This window comes from Ruditapes philippinarum, unplaced genomic scaffold (genome assembly GCF_026571515.1).
Source record: "Ruditapes philippinarum isolate M1 unplaced genomic scaffold, ASM2657151v2 ctg368_1_1_1_1, whole genome shotgun sequence".
Classification (NCBI taxonomy): domain Eukaryota; kingdom Metazoa; phylum Mollusca; class Bivalvia; order Venerida; family Veneridae; genus Ruditapes; species Ruditapes philippinarum.
The window spans coordinates 15,389-40,545 of NW_026856704.1; the positions used below are offsets into that span (position 1 = coordinate 15,389).

A 25,157-nucleotide genomic window follows, 5' to 3' on the forward strand; every position below is an offset into this window, starting at 1 on the left:
CCTGTTGTATTGTGTTTAAGTTATTTTGTATTAAAATTGAAATGACTGCTTTTCCATATGATTGACAATGACCATAAAATGTACTATTTATATGAAAAGTTTGTTTGTTTTGTTTTGCTATACCTCTTGCACAACAAAGTTGTAAGGTGATGGACTGGGCGGTAGATAACTGGTTTATGGGTGTCATAGACACACACTTTATGTGTGCTTCTCAAAAACCTCAACAAATTTTGATAAAGTGTGACTGGTATAATGAACATAAAGAAATTTGACCTAGACCCTTAAATGACATTGACCTTCAAATCCTTTAATTTTGCTGACTTTGGCTGTAAATTCTTGTAGATAAATGTATTGTCTTTATTCATTGACAAAACAACCCTTGTGAAAATGCCTTTAAGGACTTTTTCCGGAGTTTTCATATAGACATGTAAGCAAAATTAACTATTCAATAGAATTTCTTTAAACTTGGCATGTTACAGAAACATTCTAAGCGAAAAACAATTGGGCTCCAAACTTTGACCATACATAGATAACACAAAACCGACATGTATCAACATGAAACTCCGTAATACCCTTCATAATGCATGGGTTGGTGGGGCTTGGGTATCAGCAGGGTATATCAGTTACATGTAGAACATCGATACTTCTTAGTTTAATACTCAAATCACCTAATTTACTAATAAACTGTTTCAAATGCAAACGGGCGTGGACATATGAGCCGCATCGCGATAAAACCAACATAGTGTGTTTGCGACCAGCATGGATCCAGACCAGCCTGCGCAGTCTGATCAGGATCCATGCTGTTCGCTATCAGTTTCTCACCTTGTAAAAGGGTTGGTAAGCGAACAGCATGAATCCTGATCAGACTGCGCAGATGCAAATGCACTATGTTGGTTTCGTCGTGACGTGGCTCAATTCTTGCATTTACTGCAGGTTAACGGTAAAACATGGCTGTTGTTTTTGATAGTGAACACCTATGTGGACAATTTAAGCAAAGCGAAAGGCTGTAATTGTAAAGTCTGAGTCATTTGTACAATATGGACTTTAATGAAAGTGCAACATGATTGACATCTACTTGCTTCTGTTTCGTCTCTGTTTTAGGAATACTTTATGATATTTATTTGATTTATTTATTCCTTCTGAAGAATCAGTATGGAGAAACAGCTCAGCAAGTGATATATTTTGTATTATTTCAATATGTTGTGTGACAGGGACATTTGAGGCAGAGAAAGCAAAATGAATTTGTTTCAATTATTAATGAATAAATGTCGAGGATCAATTGATCATGTCTAGGCTTACAAAGTCTGTAAATTTATGGACCATCAATAATTCAGTAGACCTTTTTTTATCTGTAAATTATAGACAATAGTAGAAATTGTAATGAAGCTCGAAACCAGAGCTTAAAAAGAATATGGTTTCTGATTATTTGATTATAATGTATTCTGAAATTCTAGACGCGTTGACACAAGCAAATAAAATGTTTACATTTCTCCAATTCAGAACAAGTTGTGCGTATTAGATGAATTGACAACAAAATAACATTAAAAGTGGAACTGAATTTTAAATGCATGCACATGTATAATGCATGAAGCGTCTATTTTCACGATGGAAAATAAAATGTGGGGCTTGGGACAAAGTCATCTTATTACGAAAGTACTTTTAGTATCATAAAAATCATTTACAAAATCTTTGGCCCAATCATAAGCTTAATTAAGCGTGAACGCCCATACAAAATTATCTCGATGTCTGTTTGACCAGTCTAATTAGTTTGACTATCTATTGTACAACCCTTGAGGCTCGTGCCTGCAAGAAAAATACGGATTAGGATAGATGTTTTGATGACAAACCTAACTTAAGCAATGATTTTAAAAAAAATCAAGTGCATGTTTTTTTATCGGACATGTAAAAGGTGCATAATAAAATGTGCACACGGAAATGAACCAGAAGTAATGTTCAAAGAAAAACTTTCATTTAACGCTTTTGCATTTGTTAAAGACTGAACTTTTCATGGAAATTGCAGAAACCGAAAGCTTTGTTTTATTTGTAGAATTGTTTTCATAGATCTACTAAAATTTCAAACCCTATCTTATATGTTCTTTTGTCTGAATTTTTTTTACATGGTTGGACTGGAAATATTTGTTTGATATTTATATTCCATTTGATGTACGTCTACACCAATAACTTGTGGTCATTCGCTCACTCCGTTTATTTCAAAATAACTATTTCTATTGTAAGGAAGGACCAATGTTAAAACATATAGTTCAACAGAATTATAACGCCAGTTTAGTTTGATTTAATTTAATCAATAAATTGTACATACACAACATTTACAAACATTTCGTGACAAAGAAATTTAGACTGGACTTGAAAGAAAGTAAAACAATACTTTTATCAATTCCTTTCCAGATATCGTTCATCTTATTATTGAGGAGACAAAAGTAGAGAAAATTAAAAGCGTGTCTTAATCCGGAACTTGTATTTGATCTGAGTATATTTTACATAACCCGGACTTTACAAGACACTGGATCCACCCAGATCATATGAAGTATAACTAATTACATTATAATCAATGTACATGTGCTCTGACAATAAAAATTATATTATACGCTTGATGGAATATTTGCGCTATAATTATTTCAACCGAAATGTTATGGTTTTACATGAATCACAATATAAAATACATTTTTTCCTTCCTGTTCGATCGTGTCACTATAAAAAGTATGTACAGTGAATGTCACAAACTAACAGGTACTAGAATATATACAAGATCAAAACAAACTTAGTGTGGCTGCATCAATCTGTAAAAAACACTTTTTTGAGTTAACGCACATTTGTGAACTTGACTTTCTTCAAACTAGTCAAATTCACACAAGCTCCGGAAAACACGATAACAATAAAAATCATGCCAGACCCATGTGACCTCCTGACGCACCCCTACACACTTCTCGCCCGGTATGTCCGGTTGACTTGGTCCCCATTTCACGAAATGGTCAGAGATGGGTGTACCGTCTTCCCAGTAAAATGTTCCTCCACTTGTGTTGCGTGATGCTCCTATCCAAGTGTCACTAGTATAGTCTGAAATAATATGACTGAACATTTTTTAAGATCTATATCAAAAATAATTACAAGCATTTAAGTAAGGTATAATGCCTCTGAAACAAATGAATCCTTACAAACCTTTCAAACTCCCCTCCCCCCCCCCCCCAAAAAAAAAAATTTAAATAAATAAATCAATAAAAAAAAAATGTAAATTGACTTCTATTCAAAATGCTAAATTCCTATATCTGTTCTAATTGACAAATACAACAGAAGAGTTGTTCATTCAGGTAATTAATTGGCCTAAGAGTAACGTTAAAGACCTCCATAAATTACCGACCAACAACTAATTATAAATTGATTATCATATGTTTAATGAAAAACTGTGAAAACGTGTTCGGAAAGATTGCTTGAGTTAGTTAATATCAACCCCAGATAACTGATGTATTAAGAATTCCATTAAGCGAATGGTCGTATGCTTTGATGTTTCGCGATGATTATAACAGGACTGAATGCGATGCATAAGAATCACGATACATTAAAATATATTTGAATGAGAAAAGGTCTGGACATGATACAGTAAAATAGAATTGAAAGATAAAAAGTTTGGACACAATACATGAAAATAGATGTGAATGAGAAAAGGTCTGGACACGATACATTTAAAATAGACGTGAACGAGAAAAGGTCTGGACATTTTATATTAAAATAAATGTGAATGAGAAAAGGTCTGGACACGATACATTTCAAATAGACGTGAACGAGAAAAGGTCTGGACATGATACATTAAAATAGATGTGAATGAGAAAAGGTCTGGACACGATACATTTAAAATAGACGTGAACGAGAAAAGGTCTGGACATGATATATTAAAATAAATGTGAATGAGAAAAGGTCTGGACACGATACATTAAAATAAATGTGAATGAGGAAATGTCTGGACACAATACATTAAAATAGATGTGAATGAGGAAAGGTTTGGATACGATACATTTAAAATAGACGTGAACGAACGAGAAAAGGTCTGGACATGATATATTAAAATAAATGTGAATGAGAAAAGGTCTGGACACGATACATTAAAATAGATGTGAATGAGAAAAGGTCTGGACACGATACATTAAAATAGATGTGAATGAGAAAAGGTCTGGACACGATATATTAAAATAAATGTGAATGAGAAAAGGTTTGGACACGATACATTAAAATAGATGCGAATATGAGAAAAAGTTTGGACACGATACATTAAAAGATACGAATGAGAAAAGGTCTGGACTCGATATATTAAATAGATGTGAATGAGGAAAGGTCTGGACTCAATATATTAAAATAGATGCGAATGAGAAAATGTCTGGACACGATATATTAAAAAAGATGTCAATGAGAAAGGGTCTGCATGTACATGTACACGATACATTAAAAAAGATATGAATGAGAAAAGGTCTGGTCACAATATATTAAAATAGATGTGAATGAGAAAAGGTCTTGATACATGCATGCATTAGAATAGGAACAAAATGCCTTGGAGTACATATAAATGGGAAACAATAGAAAAGAACTAGTCATGATACATTAGAATTGGAATAAACACGATATGTTAAAATAAATGTGAATGTGATACTTTAGAACAGGACAGAAAGTGATACATATATAAAGATTGAATGCTTAACTTTTGTGTGACATAAACGCAATATTTAATTTGCTATAGTTATGTGTGTTTTTTGTGTGATTATATCAAGTTCAGATCTAGTTATTTTATACATGTGCAGCGTTTTTTTTAAGGACCCTTTTTTAATCAGGTTTACCTCGCTTACAGTGAAGTTGCAGGCACGCTCTTTTGGTGAATCCATAGACAGTCTGTAGGGTAGCTGAAAGTTTCTTTACTAAAAAAGATTCAATGCCCAAAGTGGAATTTGATCTTGTGTTGGAAATGAGCAAATGATTCACGGCCTGTGACTCTGACCATTGGTTCAGGTACTGTACTTTAAATTGTGGAGCAAATATATAAAAACTTTAATTGATCAATTACATGAATAATTAGAAAAATACATAATGTTAAAAGAACTTACCACTGTCGAACGCTTGATCCTCTATATATATTTCTTCCTCTTCTGATTTTATGTCTGCTAAATGTCCACCTAAAGTCTGACAGTGTAACTAGAAAATAATACCATACAAGTCATTACCAGCATTAAATTTTGATTAATTATTGTCACCAATGCTACATGAATATTTTGCACATTTACCACAATACTGAATTTATTTTATGTTAGAAGGAAGTAATGCACAAAAATCATTTAAGGTCACTAAATGAAAGTAAGGAAAAAGTTTGTGACATTCATTATTGGTAATATTGAGTTGAAACAAGCAATCGTAGTTCCCAGAAGTAAAAAGATAAGGATTTTGAAATAGAACACAATGGTTTTATGAAATACATAGAAACAGTTATATGCCACAAAATAAAAAAGAAATAGAACACAATGGTTTTATGAAATACATAGAAACAGTTATATGCCACAAAATAAAAAAAGAAATAAAACACAATGGTTTTATGAAATACATAGAAACAGTTATATGCCACAAAATAAAAAAGAAATTTAAAGAACACAATGGTTTTATGAAATACATAGAAACAATTATATGCCACAAAATAAAAAAAATAAGTTCTTTAACCCAAGTTGCAAGGTCATGAACACGAGACAATTTTAATTATTACAAGCGATCAGAAAAAACAACAACAACAAAGACAAAACTTATTAAAATCCGCCATGAGTTTGCCAATTAACGTCGCGAACTTTCGAATCGTTATTCTTTTCGTTATTAAGTGACATTGTATACAACAAAGGTCACTCATTGGTTCCACTGAAATTGAAAATGTAATAAAAATATAGTAAGGCTTCGTTTTTCAAGCACCTGTCATAAGCATCTACAAATTCCGATAAAAAGTGTATCAAAATACATTTAAACACATGATTGCACACTCATATGAAAACTTGTTTTAGTGTTCCCTTAGCATGCTTGTTAACTTGTTCTCGTGATTTCGGAAATACTTTTATCAGCCAAAATTTCAATATTACAGGAAAACCTCTCCTGGACGTTTGACATTTGTTTTAAAAAAAGAATGAATAACAAATTTTGCAAAAAAAGTATCTTGCTATCGAAAGAGAGGTATGCGCAACTTGCATGTCTACCTCTGAAAATTAATTAGATATATGCAATAGAGTACCATTATTCTTCAAAATAAATTTTTAAAATCGAGTTTTACGCACTTAATAACTTGACAACATGATGTTTAAAAAATATTGTAGAAGTTATCCCTCCACATACTTTCGGCCAGAATATCGCATTATGTGTTCAAGACATAAAACATGTCATTTTAGCTTACCTTGAATTTGAGCTTTCATACTAAAGTGTGATTTTTCTATGATAATGAATTGCCGTACACATAAACCTTTTTTTTTTACTTCAAAATGGATTATTCCCTGTATACATTGAAATTTTCTCCGCTATTCGCACCACTAAAAAATACTTTTTAAAAATTTAAAAACCCAAAGTAAAAAAGTGATCCTAGAGAATAAGGAAATATTTCATTTCAACAAGAACTTTAAATATTTGTTATCTTATAAATTCATACCAGAAGTTAATAAAAAAAAACAACTTTTATTTGTAAAGCTGACAATAGACAATTGTTAACAAATTTTGTAAATAAACAACAACTCAGACAGGCGTGTCCGACCGAGGCCGCGCTGTCTTCAAATCAATTGCCCTGAACTGCTGTGAATTCAAAAACCACCAGGGACTTTTGATTCTTTCGTGTGGAAAACCTATCAAGCTAGCTTCAAAATGTCGATGGTTCTCTGCAGGTTCAACATTTTACTTGAAATAATACACAAAGGCGCATCTAAGGTCAAGCTACAGTAAAGAGTTTAAGTTTGAAATAAAAACAAAAACAGTCATAACCAAGAACATGTTGAATAACAGTTTGCTAGGAGCGTAACAAGCCAAAATGAATTTTATTATTCGAGTTCATAGACTTCTATATTTTTACCAGAATATTAAACATACAGGAAAATTTCAGATATTATGATAAATTGAGTAACAGGTTCGTGTTTATCTGAAAAGTAGCTTCCGCAATGTAAACTTTCAAAACAATTGTCATATTGGAAATGAAAATCATGCATCAAAATAAATATGCAAAATATATAGACAATGGTAGCTAGCTACATTTCTGTAAAACAGGTCGAAACTGAAAAATCCATATTCTGTAGTCATGGTTGAAATAGTTCCACAAACAAGCATAACTAAGAGATCGTTTAAGAATGCAAATTGAGAGAAGTTATGCTTACTCTTGCATCGTTCCATGATTTCTTGTCAGTAACAAGCATGTACGCTGAAATGAAACATACACGTACATATGAAACATACGTGGGTAAAAACATACTGAATACCAAAAGACACCTTCATTATATTGACATGTAAATAGCGAATAAGAATTTTTATTTTTTCGTTCTTTTTCCATTTCTTTTTTTAAGGTGTATTCTAGGGACACATAGACATTTAGCAGATTAAAACTATAAAATAAAAAAAATGTAAGTAATCATGTGTATATGTGCTGCGAATTTGTTTGAAATAAAATTTGTTTTAACGAAAAAGCGCATATATGTTTAAATGGAAATGCGCACAACGGAAATAACAATAAACGCATGGTTGATTGAAGAAAATATGTATAAACGAAAATGCGCACAACGGAACTACAGTTTACGCATGGTTAATTGAAGAAAAGTTTTCAACCGTTTCTTGCAGGAATAATTAGAATGATATCTTTAAAACACGTACTGATGTTTAGCAGTCTGGTATGGCAGATATAGATTTTAAATCTGCCTGTCATAGATAGCTGCAAAATGGCACATTAAATAAATAAATAAATAAATATATAAATAAATAAATAAATAAGTGGACACCCTTATGATGGTTGAACAATATTAAGTAGGAGATAACTGGAACCAATTGTTGAAATACATGTCAACTACAAGTTCCAGAAATATCAAATTTATTCTTCCTTACACTAAGTAACTTAAATCTAATAATTACTTACTTCGTCGTTTAAAGAACTTCATTCCATCCAGAGATGGGGCGGATGAATTGGTAAGAAATTTGTCATTGCACCCTACACAGTCCATATTAGCTTCGTGGTGGAACACGCCAAAACACGACGAGCTATCAGCACACGTTGTCAGGCACTGCATTATATTCAACTTATCGTCTTCAAAATCCTTATCCATTCTAGGACATGTAAACCCTTCCAAATCGGCATTTTTTGTAAACTTTGTAAACTTTATGTTACCACTGGCTATAAGTAAAACAAAGCCTTCTAAAACAAATAAACAGATATTAAAGCAATATTTCTTCATGTTGCCTTTGCACAAACTATCAAGCAAATACCAGCAAAGCAATGTAAACGTGTGCAGTCTTCCAGTTGATAAAAAAATGACAAGAGGGTTATGATGGCCTGAATCTTTCACCTGAGAAACATAATGCTAGAAAGTTTAAAGCCAGTAATGACGTCACATTTGGTTTGTCATTTTTTTTCTCCAGGCTGCATACAAAATGTAATTGTAAAATAAGTGATCTCCAATGCGTTGCAATTTTTTATCAAAGGGGCATGGCTTTTACACTATTTGTAGATGTCCACTTTGCAATGCCAGATGCAAATTTCTAAGGTCATGGAAATGTGTTTTCACAAAAGTAGACTTAAAAGCATTTTCCTATACAAGTCTACATAAACTAAGTAACCCTGGACAGGGCTAATTTTGACCCAAGTGGCATGATTTATATAATGGTTGAAGAAGACCACAAATAAGTGATGCTACAAGCAAAATATCTAAGATCTTGGCCTTGTCATTTCAAAGAAGATTTTTGAGACATTTTTACTTTACAATTATATAACTTTTGGGTCTACGAAGCAATACTACATGCCAAATATTTAATCTTTTAGCATTGTAGTTTCACAAAAAAAGAAGATTTAAATGATTTTCCTTATACAACAGAACGACTTTTGATTAACTTACTTTTCTATGAATAGTTTACTTTCCACAATGCTTTTTTTCATGGAGGCATCCATTTTGATTGTCTTGCCAAGTACATTATAAAAGAAGTAATTTGATTGGCTCTTAATCAATTATAATAAACGGATCGATTTTTAGATTATTTTCATTTTTATCTAATCAATTGTTATTTATTGTCTGCAAACAAACAAATAGCCGAAATTTGTCATTGTTAGTTCAGTACTGCACCATCTAGGTCAGTATAACAAGGCTCAAGCCTTGACTTTAAATAAAGACTTCAGTCTTAAAGTAAACACTTCCAAGTGTTAATTCAAATCGACTGCTTACTGTCAATTTATAACTTCATAAAGCTGTACAAATCTTAAATAAGAATCTTTACTGAAAAATTATTTAATAAACTTTTCATTCATAGACATATTATATTCATAATTGGGACTTGATTAAAAGATTATTGTTTATTTAAATTTGCTTGGTTGTTATTTGTATCCCAACAACAAACCCACAGAATACAAATATATGTTCCTTATAACGGCCAAATTGTGATCTATATATGTCCGAACGATACTTATTTAAAACTGCCACTATTACAAATCTAAATGACCCTTGGGCAGGGACCAATTTTGACCCCAGAGGGATGATTCATATTACTTGGAAAGTTAAAAGCAACATATCTATAAACTCTATGCGTTTCAGTTTCATTATAGAAAACTTAAATATTGTTTCCTTTATAGGCCTTTGTAAACTATTTTAGCCCTACGGCTGTGTCATTTCTGAACCAAGGGGGAAGATCTATATTGTACAAGACCATAAGGTGATGCTACATGCCAAATATCTATGTTCTTGGCATTGTGGTTTCTGAGAAGAAATTTTTAATCTAATTTTTAATTTCTGTTTTTAGCTCCTGTGACCTAATCATGTATAAGCATTTATATCGTTTTTGTAGAAGACCACCTAATGATTATTGCTGTAAACTTTGGTCAAAATCCTTCAAGTGGTTAAGAAGGAATGTTGTTTAAAGAAATTGTGGACAATGACGGATGACGGACACAATACCAACCCAAAAGCTCACCTCTGAGCTCTTTGTGCTCAGGTGAGCTAAAAATGATGACTTGCAAAGTTTCAATAAAATGTTTGTCTGAATGTGATTAACTAAAGCTATTTGTAATAAATAATGAAATATTTATCGGTATTTTATTACCAGTTTCAAACACAAATGATGTCATATGAATATTTTAGAATATTTTAGAAACCTTCTATTGTAATTGTCTACAGACCGGATATGTTTTTTGAGCAGTTACTCAGGGAAATCTATAAACATATTAAATTCTCTTTTTATTGCCCTATTGCAATTCATCTAGCAATTGTCTATACGTAAATGTCACTCATACTAATTCTGTACAAAATACAACAATGATGTGACAGTGAGCAGCATAGAACGAAACTTCGATTTGTGCATAATACATCATCGTTTACAGCATAACTTAACATCAAATGAAAAATGAAACTTAATCAATGCAATAATATGAAAGAAAAACATTAGTGCTAGTATAACATTCATTTGTACGGTGTCCTCATTTGTAAGTATAACTTCTATAGACATGTAGATCTACATAATAACTTAGTATAATTATTCTCCATGTTTTGTGCAAAATAAAGGTCAATGTCATAAGAAGTCAAATAAATCTACCAACATTTGTTTTGTCCGCACTATATTTTGCTTATTATGGTTCATGGCCAGAGGATTTTTGTTGAGCCCGCTTGCACTGAGCTCGACAGTTGTCAAAATGGCGGCTGCTTAGTGCATTGGGGAATTTTCAAATAACACGAATTGAGTTTTTTTATAATGTCATACACATAAACCTTATCACCGGGTCAAGATCACCTTAGATGTTTAAATGTAAAGAATAAAGAGGATGTGTCTATGAAAACATGTATGTTTCACAATGATCTGTAGCTAATAGGTCCATGTCCGATTTAAGACGAGCGGGTCTCAACATTCTGCCCGTAGGCATGCCTTGTTCATAATACTAATTGTTTCAATAGATTTATATAGCAGTATATTTTGTTGCTTGGTCATTTTGTTTTTTGTTTGCATATTACACTTAGCTTTTTAATTTTTAATATATACATTAAAGAAGGGGGATAGGATGTACCTTCAACCGACATCCACATATGGAAAAGGGTAATGAAAAATTAATCTTAAAACTAGAGCTATCACTTAATGTGATTAATACCCCGGCAAGAATACTTCGGAAATGAAGAAGTTACTAGTAACAGAATACCTTGTAAAAGAATTGAAATAGAGTTATGGTTGTGGGCAATTAAAGATAGTTGTGGTTATTGTACATTGCATTCCCTTTCACTTTGGTTGACAATTGATATAGTGTTATTGAATTATGCCTACTCTTTAAGAAGTCCAGATAGAGTTACGGTTCTTGAGCACTGCACTTCCCCAATCTCAACTACTCGACCCTTTCCGTCAGTCTTCGGGTAAGGATATCGGTTATTCTAGATAATAGCCGAAGCAGTTCCGAATGGCACTTCCCCTCATTGTGCTTGTCCATTGTATGAATTTGAATTGAATTCCAAACATTTGATTTTAAGTTATGCACCGGACAAGGAAAAGGAACAAAGGGCAATAACTCTGGAAATACTGAAGATGGAGTAATGGTTATTGTACACTGCACTTCCTCTCATTTTGCCTTGACCATTGTATGAAGTTGCATTGAATTACAAATAGTTTTCATGTAATGCTCTGGACAATAAAGAAACAAAGGACAATAACTCTGGAAATACTAAAGATGGAGTTATGGTTATTGTACACTGCACTTCCTCTCATTGCCTTTGATCATTGTATGAAGTTGCATTGATTTCCAATTAGTTTTCATGTAATGCTCTGGACAAAAAAGTAACAAAGGGCAATAACTATGTAATTAATCCAAAAAGAGTCCAAATAGAGTTATGGTTCTTGAGCACTGCACTTCATTCCACTGCTCTTGACCAATTGTATGAAGTTGCATTGAATTCCAACCATATATTTTTCAAGTTAAGTGAACGTGCACAATAAAAAGTAACAAAGGGCAATTACTGTCTAAAATGAGTTATGGTTCCTGTGCACTGCGCTTCCTCTCAATATACCTGACATTGTACAAACTTGTATTGAATTCCAACAACTAGATTTCATGTTATGCTCTGCAACAAGGAAAAAGTAACAGGGCAATCACTCTATAATTATCTGGATAGAGTTATGGTTCTTACACCTGCACTTCCTCTGAATTGTACTTGAACCGTTGCATGAAATTGCATTGAATTTCAAATCGTAAGTTTTCAAGTTATGCACTGGACAAGAAAAAGTAATGAAGGGCAATAACTCTGTAATTTAGTCAAGATGGAGCTAGGGTATCTTGTAACAACTGCGCTTTCACTCAATGTGCTTAGACCATTGTTATTAAGTTGAAATGAATTTCAACAGGTGGTTTTGCAAGTTTGCTTCAAGACAAGAAATGCAACGGAGAAAGTAAGCCAAGGCGAATAACTATTTACTTTAGACAGAGTAATGGTTCTTGTGCACTGGCACTTTCCCTCTTATTATGCTTGACCATTGTATGAAGGTGTTTTGAATTCCAACTAAAGGTTTTCAAGTTATGCTCTGGACAAAAAAAAAAAACAATGGAAAAGTAACAAGGGCAATAACTCTATAATTTCTCTGGATAGAGTTATGGTTCTTGTGCACTGCAATTCATTTTATTGTGCTTGACCATTGTATGAAGATATATTGAATTCCAACTAGTATTTTTCAAGTTATGCTCTGGACAAGGAAAAGTGTCAAAGGACAATAACTCTGTAATAAATAAAGATGGAGTTATGGTTCTTCTGCACTGCACTTCCTCTCAATGTGCTTGACCATTGTATGGATTTGTATTGAATTCCAACCAGTGGTTATCAAGTTATGCCCCGGACAAGAAAAAGCAATGGAAAAGTAACAAAGGGCAATAACACTGTACTCTTGTGCAATGCACTTCCTCTTATTTTGCTTGACCTTTGTATGAAGATGTTTTAAATTTCAACCAGTAGTTATCATGTTATGCTCCGGACAAGAAAAAGTAACAAAGGGTAGTAACTCTGTAATAAGTCAAGATGGAGTTATGGTTCTTGTGCACTGCACTTTCTGTCAATGTGCTTGATCATTGTATAAAATTGGAAATGAGTTCTAACCATTTGTCTTCAAGTTAAGAAAATGCCCGGACCGACCTACCACCGGTTAACTCCTATAACCCCCCCCCCCACACACACACACACAGCACACACACACACACACACACACACGCACACACATGTACACACACACACACCACTTACACACACACAAAACTTTTTTTTTTGAGTAAAAAAGGTATAAAAGATTGATGTAACTCATAAGAATAAATTAAACTTATTGTTTGCTATTCATCTTATGGTAACTACAGTCATTTATAATTAGTCTCTGTCGTATAAATGTGATCAAGTGCTGTATGAGATTTCTCTGAAACATTATCTCGAGGGCTGAATGGAAAAAGTGTTGTAAGTTACATTTTTCAGAATAATTATTCAAATTGTAAAAAATGACCCATAAAAAAACGTTTAAAAGCTTTTCACTCAAATCGAGATAAGGAAAGCATAAAAATACGATTTTCAATTTATTTCGAAGTATATTTCTTAACTATCTTTGTATATATTTCTGTTCAAAGTGCCCCAGCTCATTCATGTAAAAAATTCAAATGTTATGTTTTTTAGACTTTTAAACCTCAGATGAGTCCCTTTAAGCATCGTTTGGTGGTAAGATTTAATGAAAACTCTGTATTTGGAGTCTGTTTAGCGACATTTTCTTCATACGCATTGCATATTTTGTACCCACAGAACCCACGACGGAAAGAATATCTCGATGAAGACTGCATGAAAATCCAAACAAAAATGGGTGGAATCACATTTCGATTTTCTTAAAAATGCTTTGAATTTTATATGTTTAAAATATTGAAAACTTACTTTGTGATTTAACTATTTTCTCCTTCACATATCGAGTTATTTAAAGGGCACATCTGGAGTAGCGGAAATTCACATATAGTTTTTACCGATGGTCAATTTTGAGATCCCTGTGATAGTCAGTATCGAGAAAACTAAGGTAAATTGAGAATTTGTGAGATTAGGAGGGGGCTACCTTGAGGTGTCCTGAATAAAATAATACTGAATACCATTTGAATTATTTTGGTCCGATATACATGTACATTTAAGTGTATCATATACAGGAACTGACAGTATTTCAGAAAATAAATGTTGAAAAACATATCTAGCGATAGAGATAGTCCCATTAAATTTTCTGTCAGAAGTTGAATTTTATCAAAAATTTCGACTTTCGAAAGAGTGTTCACATTTTATTACATGTAGTATGAACTATTAAGTGTGTATTCAGCTCGCGGGGTACCAGTACTTATGCCAAAAAAGAAGTTAATATATACGATTTCAAGTTGAAATTTCTTTTTCGCCGTGTATATCCAGTAACGCTGGGATGTGAAAATAACGCACGAATCGTGCAATAAGTAACGCAAAAATTGTGCAATAATTATTAAATGGCGGAGTATACCTGACAAGATATCCAACGCGGTAAGAAAACTGGCCAATATATTTTTTATTCAACCGAACTGAAAAAATCAATAGCCGCATTCGGCTGCGAGACATAACTCTTTATCCCTCATCAAGATTATTTCCACGAAATTGTTTACTTTTCAAGATCATTCGTAAAAATGATGGCTTAACCACCGTTTTCAGCGAGATTTTGGCTTTTTGTCGGCTCTTATAAGTGCAACAGTACATATAATTCCGTAAAATTTCGATTTTCTGTAGGCAAGTGACATAAACCTAACTTCTTGTGATAAAGAAAATTGAAAACAAACTGATAAAATGTGATTCAAGCCGTTATTTTAAGGTAACGCCGATGTACGTGAATTGTGCTTCGCGGTGATTTTTTTCTTATATGAAACAAAATTATCACACAGGTTGAACGCCTATTATCGGCGAATATAATCGAGTTATTTGTGACCTATAGTTAATGTATTTTCTTCGTAACTGATTAAGAAATATATGACAATTAGATCTTGACAAACTTTCAACATTTTGATTGCCTATTGTAACTTAGTACAACTTGACAATTGTTTCCTGAAATAAAATTATTATTTGTGAACATGCTGCCAACGTCTGATCTTTTTAGAAAATAAGTACAATAAACTTAATTTTCAAATTAATTGAATATAGAAATAATAGAAAACAATCAAAAGAAGAAGTGTCTGTATATTTTATGCCTGAAATAATACACCAGTAAAGCTTGAAAGTCTCCATTTGTCCTTTATTGTGTTGGCGAGATGTGAAATCCAACCAAAACAAATATTTGGTTGTAGCAATTTGCCTGGTGAACTTCTGTGAAAATGAATTATTAAAAAAACCAATAATATAGAACACTGGACCAAATACAAAACATTAAGAAACAAAACAACTCACCTACTTAGAAATGCAAAAACAGATTATACTAAACAATTATCAGAAAAAATAAAAGGAGAAAATTTGAATACAACAGATTACTGGAAAATTCTCAAACAATTCATTATACCAACAGTAAATAGTAAAATTAAGATTTTGAATGATAATGGCACCATATTGACTTCTGACACTGAAAAGGCAAATTTACTTAACCAATTTTTCCAATCACAATCCTCACTTGATAATAAAAATAAGTCTTTACCAAACTTTCATGTACATCAAAATGTTAATAAACTTGACACAATAAATATAACTTATAATGAGGTACGAGATACTTTTAAAACTCTCAATGTTGGTAAAGCATCAGGACCTGATAATATCAACAACAGGATACTGAAGGAATTGTCAGAAGAACTCTCTGTACCTCCCTGTCATCTAATTAGAAAATCAATAACAACTTGTAAATTCCCTTCACAATGGAAGCTTGCCAATGTATGTGCAATCTACAAGAAAATTGACCCTCAATTGTTTCTAATTACAGACCTATATCACTTCTTAGCACGATCAGCAAATCTTTAGAAAAAATATACATAAGGATATATACAATTTCTTTGTTGCTAATAACACAATAACTTCATTACAATCTCGGTTTTGTTCCCAATGACTCAACAACCAATCAACTTGATTCTATATACATGTATAATACATTTTGCAAAGCCCCTTGATGATGGAAAATGATGAGTGAGAGCTGTCTTTTGCGATATTTCAAAAGCCTTTGATTGTTTTGGCATAAAAGTCTCATTTTTTAAGCTTCAGTCTGCTGGAATAAATGGTTGGCTTTTAACCTAGTTTTAGTGACTATATCAGTCATCAAAATATTACCAAAAAAGCCTGGCAAATAATTTATATTATGAGATCTTTTGAAATTCATTCTTGATCGTAAGTCATTTGAAAAAAAACTATATTATCTCTCTTTCATTCGGCCCCTTCTGGAATACTCGGATGTTGTTTGGGACAACATAACTCAACAAGATGAATCTTTATGCATATATTTCAACATCTAAAATGTGTATTATTATAGATGTTGAAATATGATTTTTTTTTCCAAAACGGCTTATATTAAGTCTTTTTATATATATATGATCAGTATATGTGCTGGGATTGACAAATATGCATTTTTATTTGGATTTTAAGGCGTTTTGAGCTCCAAACCCCCAAGTGTCTGTGGTTTTAGGGCTTTTTTTGAAGACTAAACCGCAGCTAAACGAGCTTAAATCTATGGGTTATAGCATTTCTTTGGGCTCCATCAAGGAAATATTCGCTACCAAATAGGGTTACAGCCGCAGTGTGACTTCTCCGAATGTTAAAGAGAGGGTGGGGGGGACATTTACAAAACGGAGGCCACACCTGACGTCATTTAGGAAAGGTTTGGCCGTTTGCAATCGCAAAAGTGAACCCGCCTACTCAAAAAGAAAATGGCTTCAAGATTGGATTTGTCGAAGGGAAACTATATCTATAACATTATCAACAAAATTCTGAACGCAAAATTACGAAAGAAGTGCAAAGTTCATCAACTAAACATGGTTGAAATTTAGAAGCACAGGGCCAGATCTTGGAAGCTTTATCTGAAATTAAAATGCAGCCAATGGAAAAACTTTGTCTCGTCGGATGAGGCTATGTTTTACTTAGGCGGAAGTTATGGGCGAAGAAAGGTATGTTATATTAGAAAAGTGGATAACCTTGGTGAGAAATTGAAGTTTGTTAAACGCAATGCTTTTGCTAGCGGTTTCATGGCATGGGCTGGTGTGCCTTCTAGAGGGAAAACAGAGATTCGGATCATCGATAAAGGTAGAAAGGTGAACTCTGTGAACTATATCAACAAAGTGCTCAATCCATTTTTGAAGATGTTCCAAGACTTTTTTGAGGGGGCAAAAGCAATGACATTCCACCAGGACAGTGCATTTAAGAATACATGTATAAGATGTTTAATAACTTTATAAGTTGCACTTAATTACAGCAATGTGTTGATTAGGTAGGAAAATGTTATAGTCTGATTTTATTGACCTGTGAATACATTAAAGCACTTATTTAAATATTCGACCCCACTTCGGGTTTGTCCGTTTATTTTACGAGAATTAATATTGAGTATATAACTAACATTTTGAAAACTCCAACTAGCTTAATGTAGCTCCTGGTAACATCCGCAATAGCACAGTCGGTTAAGTGATTACCTAATGTATGAGAGGTCCGAAGTCCGATCCATTCTTTTTAAATTCTTTTTAAGGCTTATTCTTTCTTTATATTTAAGTATATTTTAATGAAAATTGTCAAACGTTTGCAAAATTGTCTACACGAAAATGAATCAACTAAGAAACATTGAATTGTCACGTTTTGTTTTGTATTTTATGGCACTGAAATGACATTTATTGATTTTAACCCAAATGAATTTTGAATCTTAAACAAGTATAGTATTTACCAAAAAAAAAATGCAAAGCATATATAAACAAAAAAAGAACAACCATAACTTCAAAAATGTTGAAAATAGTTATGAATAAGGAAAAAAAATGGACCTACGCTGTCTCGATCTTACCACACGTAGGGCAATTAGATATAATATACCCGTATTTTATCCTATTTCGCTATAACGGTCAGTGTAACTTCTACATAGAAACAAGATTAATTTAATCACATCTTTTTGCGTACATCTTACGGAATTTACTGAACATTTATAAGATATTAATGTATTCTGTGCATTGACCGTATAATCAGTATGGAATTGACAGGTTAATAAAATCAAACAATAACAATGCAGTATTTTGATCTCCATACAAAATGACAATACACTACGATTTTACCCTTTGCAAAAAAAACAACAACAACGAAATCTATGTTTTGAAACTGTTACAGGATACAAAGAATTGATTTTTCTTTGAGAAATACAAATGATATCATTTCTGGGGTATAATGGGCCTTTAAAATATCATAATATGATTAAGAAAAAAAACCTGTATTGAAAATATTTTCCATTGACATGCTTCTTTCAAATTAAAGTTTACGTTACTGAAATGTAACATTTTTTTCAGTTCTAAATGCCTGTCATAAGCCTTTCACTTCTTTCTTTAGCTTCCTTTTTTTTCGTCCTGTCTTACACATTTTTTCAGTTGTTTTGCTATTCTGGAATAACTTAAAGCTATTGAATTATCTTTCAATTTCTCCTTTATCGAACGGAGATTTAAAATCATTTTTGTTTATTTTCTTTTTCATTAAAGGCACATTATGTCCCAGAAACGAATAAATTGTTCGTTCTTTTGAAATGACAAACAAGAGTTTTACTATGTTTAAGTAATGGTTTTAGATGAATTGATTATTTGTAGAGAATAACATCTTCAATTCAAAGTTCAATTTTCGGAACTAGTTGTATTCTCAAAATAATTCAGATTATTAAGTTCTGGTTATTTCACTCAAGATCATCTCTGGCTACAGAATAAAGGTATTTACTAAAGCAGCTTGCCACAATTACAATTTGACAAATATAGTTTATTCTCCTACATAATATACTATCCTAGGTTATACTCTAGCATACATTTGTAACATTTCAGTCAGCACTTTGATATGTACGATTGTATCATACGTAGGAGGCGGGGTCGCGGGACTAAAGACATATGTTTTTGTAAAAACCCTTCTGGTTAGAATTCCAATCCATACAGCATTGGTAATTAGAATTACAAATCTATAAAACAATGATAATTGAAATTTCAAATTTATTAAGCATTAATAATTAGAAGTACAAAACTATAAAGCATTGACAATTACAAAAACAGATTTATAAAGCATTGATAATAAGAATAACTGATCTATAAAGCATTGATAATTAGAATGAGCATTGCTAATAAGAATAACAAATCTCTAAAGTATTGATAATAAAAATAACATGTCTGTAAAACCATGATAATTATAAATACAAATCTCTAAAGTGTTGATAATAAGAATTATAAATCTATAACGCATTGATAATTACAATAACAGATTTATAAAGCATTGAAAATTACAATAATAGATCTATAAAGCATTGATAATTGGAATTACAAATTTATAAAGCATTGATAATTAGAATAACTTATCTATAAAAAAATGATTATTAGAATTACAAATCTATAAAGCATTGATATTGTGAATAACAAATCTATAAAACATTGGTAGATCTATCTATAAAGCATTGTAGTTATGTATATGATTAAATCCTGATATTAATTCAGTTTGTATGAAAATTGAAATGACCATTAAATGTGCTATTTATATGAAAAGTTGTCTATGTTTTGTTTGCTATAACTCTTGCAAAACAAATTTGTAAGGTTGGTGAGGCAGGGTTGGATGGTAAAACTGGTTTTTGGGTGTCTGTAGATACAGTTATTATGTGTGCTTCTCAGAAACCTCCACATATTTTGATAAAAAAGTGACCGGTCTTGATAAGCATGAAATATATTTGCACATGTCTAAATAAAATTTGACATAGACTTTAAATGACCCTTGACCCCCCAACGTCAAATCCTTTAAAATTTTGCTAAAAAAAAGTTGTAAATTGGTTAAAAAAAAAATGAAATTTAAGGCTAGGACTTTTTTGAATTGTCCCCCCAGCAATTTTGACAGTATTTTATTTTACCCATGTATTTAATAATATCAGATTAAATTTTTACAAAAATAAATCAGGGTTACTTCTTTAAAGGGTTTTATTGGGGGGGGTTTTAAACCTTTGGGTTTGGATTTTTATGGGCATGGATTTGGGCCTTTTGGGCAGATTTTTACAAGTGTCCTAAATTTTATTTATTTATTGAAAAAAAACAACCCCCTTTTGGGAAAAAGCCTTTTTTGAAGGTTAAAATTAATTTGACCTTTATATGAAATGGGTTTAAAGAAAAAATTATTGCCAAATTTAACCTTTAAATTTTATTTATTTATTTTAATGCTACAACCTGATGTCAGATCTGACATGAAGAATAATTATTTGGACCATCAATAATTTAATAGATTTTTTTTATCTGTAAATTTATAGACAAAAGTAGTCGTTGTGTTAAAATTCGAAATCGCAGCTTTAAAGTTAAATGGGTCAAAGCGTTCAAGCTAAATTTATCAAGCCTATATCAAGCCAAAGATTTCGGAAATGTTCTTTGTGATACTACTTCGTAAAAAGATGACCATGTCCGATTCCCCATATTTATTTGCCATCGTGTAAATAGACTGTATGCATGAACATGCATTTAAAATTCAGTTTCACTTGGAATGAAATTTTCTTGTCCATTCATCAAATACGCATACGTTGTTCTGAATTGGAGAATTGTAATTGTTTTGATGACAAACATAAATTAAACGATTATTTTAAAGAAAATCAATGCGTGGTTTTTTATCGGACATTTTGAAAGGTATATAATAAAATATGCATCCGAAAATGAACCAGAAGTAACATTCAAAGAAAAACTTTCATTTAACGTTTTTGCATGTGTTAAAGACTAAGATTTTCCTGGAAACTATATAGGCATGTTTGAAACCCTTAATTTATTTTTCAGAGATCTATTAGAATGTTCAACCCTATCTTGCATGTCTTTAACCTGAATTTTGTTGTAAAATATGTAGACACTTGCATATTAAAGGGACTCAACTGAGGTTTTTTTACACTGGAATGTTTTTATTTATATTTCATTTTATGTACGTCTAGACCCATAACTTGTGTTCATTCGATCACTCCGTTTTTCTAGAATGACTATTTTCTTGTTAAGGGATGACCCAAATTTGATAAGTATTGTCAAAGAATGTACAGTGTAGTTACTGAATTTTATATACAATTTATTTATACTATCTTTATTGAATAAGTTGTACAAAAGCAACATTTACAAACATTTCACAACAATGAAATTCAGACTTGATTTGAAAGCAAGTGAAACAATAATTATATCATTTCCTCTCCAGATATCGTCAATTCAATTATTGAGGAAACAAAAATGTAGTAAATTAAAAGAGTGTCTAAATCCGGAACTAGTTTTTGATCTGAGTATATTTTACATAACCCGGACTTCACAAGACTCTTGATCCACCTTATTAAGATCTTATGGAGATCAAGTATAAACTAATTACATTGTAATTCAAGGTATATGTACTCTTAACTATAACCATTTTATTATACGTCTCCTCGAATGTTTGCACCTATAAGTATTTCAACCGAAATGTTATGGGTGTTATTTATACATGAATACAATATAAAATACATTTTTTTACTTCTGTTGATCTTGTACCTATAAATAGTACGTACAGTGAAGTGGAGCAACTTACCCAGGTCTTTAGAATATGATTTAAAAAAACACAGCCCGCCAATTTTCAATAATTTGGCTGCATTTCAAAATCTGCAAGAACACTTTTTAGTTACTGGGGTTTTGGTTAAAACAAAAAATATATTTAAAAAGATACCTCGGAAAAGGTTAAAACTGCGTTTTTACATGGTACCTTTTTCGATATGCCACATTTTTTTTCCGGGATTGTGGGACATTATTCCCAGTTTGGTAAAGTTCTCGTATTTTAGAATGTCATTCATTTATAATCGGTAAATTCTTTATGTTGGGAACCTTACATAATTTACGGAGACAATTAAATGATTTTTTTAAACGGCATTGTTAAATATTTATTGGGGGACGTTTTTAAAAATCCGAAAAAAATAATAGAAAATTTTTTTTCAGAAAAAACCTTTTAGCCCTTTTCATGCTAAAAATTTTAAAGAAATAATGAAATTCCGAAAATTTTAAAAACTTTTTATATTTAGTATTCCCGTAAATTGTATAAGGGAAATTTAAACCCATCTCCCCGACGGATTCGGGCGAAAAAAACCCTTTAAATTCACCCCAAGCTTCCCGAAAAAAATTGCAAAGATAACATGCCAAAAACCACGCCCCCCCTCCAATCCCGGTTTAAACCCCTTCTCGTTCCGGTCGTCCCCTGGTTTCATTTGGGCCCCAAAACGGATGACGGGCGAGAAAGGGTGTACCCTCTTCCCCGTAATTTTGTTCCCAGCTTCGTTGCGCAATGCTCCTATCCAAGTGGTATCAGTATAGTCTGAAATAATATAACTTTATTTTTTTAAAATCTATATTAAAATGATTACAAAATGCATATTATGCCTCTGAAACGAACAAATTCTTACCTCCTTAAAAAGGTAAATCCCTATATCTTTTTTAATTGCCAAAATACATCAGAATAAAGGTTATTTGGCCAATGAGTAACTGTTTAAAAAATATTAATAATACACGATACATTTTAATAGGAATATACACTATGCCTTAGAATAGATATGAACACAATACATTAGAAAAGGCCTGGACACGATACATTGTCTGGACACGATACATTGTCTGGACACGATACATTGTAATATGAATAAACAGGATGCATTAGAATACATAGGAATTGGATACAATAGAAAAGGCCTTGACACGATACATTAAAATGACAATAAACACGATATCTTAAATAAAATGTGCCGCGATTTTTTTGAAAGATTTGGGACGTGAAACTATTAAAAGATTGGGGAATGTTTTAAATTTGCATGAAATAAAAGGCAATAATTTATTAAACTAATCTTAGGACTTTACTACTAAATTTTGAACAGATGTATAAATAATATGAAAATTTTTTGGTTTTGGGCGAACCAAAATTCTGAATTTGCGGTGATTTAAAAATTCAGATTAGTTTTTTTTCAACTGTGTACCCGCGTAATTTAAGGACCTTTTTTTTTAAACAGAATTTAATCGAATTTTACCCCATGCTTAAACCAAGTAAAACTTTTTGTGGATCCCTCCCGCTCTGTAGATAAATGTGGGGGGCCAAAAATATTAAACTTTAACGGTCAAATTTCATGAATTTTAATATGCAAGTTTAAAAAAACTTAACCCCTGTCGAAAAATTGATCCTCTATATATATTTCTTCCTCTTCTGATGTTATGTCTGCTAAATGTCCACCTAGAGTCTGACAGTGTAGCTAGAAAATAATACCATACAAGTCTTACAAGCAATAAATTTTGATTAATTATTGTCGTTAATGCTAAATGAATATAATAACTATAAACATATCCATCAAAGAAAAACAATCAGCCGATTTTTAAATAAGAGCAATGACATTATGACCAGGAACAATTGATTATGACTGTTGTCGACTCAGTAAAACAGATAAAAACAAGTTCAATGTTGATGCTGCACATCAAAGACGCCGCCAAAAATGTGAACAATCACATGTAATGCACAAAAATCGTTCTCTATTACAGTTGAATATCCGAAGCACTAGTCAATTGTATCTCTATGTTCTAAGTATATGCTACTTATTTTATAATTTCATAATAACGTTGCATATTTTTGTAAAAAAGTAGAACCTAATGCATAAATTCCCAAAGTAATGCCTTGTCTTAAATGTGTGTTTGTTGTGACAAAGATTGAAAGGTCTTGTCGAAGCAAAATAAATTGGATAACAAGTAAACTTGAAATTATTGGTAGATCTATACCTAAAATAAATTCAAGACAAAGATAGAGTTAAAAAATATCTTCCTTGCCCCGAGAATATGTCCATTTAAATATTGGTGAGAATCGCATTATGTTCGAATGACTTGAGAACGAACTGTTCTGTTATTTTACAAATAGCAAAAATATGTATGTAATATCAAATAATAGTTATGAATAAATTGTTAAATATAATAACTTCTTAGTTACGTATGGAAGGGTATTAACGCCAAAATTACATCTTGCTTTCTTACGTTACATCGTGCTTTCTAACTTGTACCTCTTGCATTTTGACTTGTACATCTTGCATTCTGACTTGTACATCTTACATTCTGACTTGTACATCTTGCATTCTGACTTTTACATGTTGCTTTCTTACATACCTATTATGCTTTCTGCTGTGTGCGTCTTGCTTAATTGTATGTTGGTATCGTAATTTAACGATCAATTATTATTCATTTGTTGATCTGGTATATTAATTCAATTACGTAACTATTTGGATCTATTTACTCAGCTTGAATGACGAATGTCATAAGGTAGAATGACGCATAGCCTAAAGCCGAATGCAGCAAGCATAAAACGACGCGACATCTGGTGTAATAATTTGTGACACCCAAATTATGCTAGCAGGTGGCGCTACAAATTTATTCTCGGTAAAGTCCGTTTTGCGGTTCGGATTCAGTTTACCAAATTACGTCCCTTATATAACATATATACAAAACGATTTAACCAATTTGTTTATTTATTACTGAAACTTTGTGGCTCAAATTATATTTCTAGCTGACAATGACCTGTTGGGCTGAAGATGCCTTTTTATAAAGAAAACTACTAAAAAGGCATCTTCTACGGTGGCACAAAGGTGATATTTGTGCATTTTTATTAATCTCGTGACCACGAGTTACTAAGACGTGGCCACGAGATACTATGTCGTGGCCACGAGATACTATTAATGTCTTGTGGCCCAATTTTCAAGAATGACTTGAAGCGACTATCCGTGCATTAGGTCTAGTTCTGGATTAC

General features: G+C 32.0%; 1 protein-coding gene across 1 annotated transcript; it reads right to left on the reverse strand.

Moving 5' to 3' along the window:
• Window positions 1–2,271: 2,271 nt before the first annotated feature.
• On the reverse strand, window positions 2,272–8,516 carry LOC132747437 (lactose-binding lectin l-2-like). The gene is made up of 4 exons (XM_060736818.1): window positions 8,132–8,516; window positions 7,383–7,426; window positions 5,106–5,193; window positions 2,272–3,075 (listed from the first exon to the last, which is right to left on the reverse strand). The coding sequence occupies exons 1-4, from the start codon at window positions 8,445–8,447 to the stop codon at window positions 2,855–2,857; spliced, it is 669 nt and encodes a 222-aa protein (XP_060592801.1). The 5' UTR covers window positions 8,448–8,516; the 3' UTR covers window positions 2,272–2,854.
• Between the last annotated feature and the right edge of the window lie 16,641 nt (window positions 8,517–25,157).

What these genes read in the sequence shown, in the direction of transcription:
- LOC132747437 (XM_060736818.1), bottom strand. Translation starts at nt 8,447, where the DNA reads ATGAAGAAATATTGCTTTAATATCTGTTTATTTGTTTTAGAAGGCTTT. An exon ending in GAAGTTCTTTAAACGACGAA is followed by an intron (nt 7,427 to 8,131) that starts GTAAGTAATTAT and finishes GTTTCATTTCAG; the next exon opens with CGTACATGCTTGTTACTGAC. An exon ending in GGATCAAGCGTTCGACAGTG is followed by an intron (nt 3,076 to 5,105) that starts GTAAGTTCTTTT and finishes ATATTATTTCAG; the next exon opens with ACTATACTAGTGACACTTGG.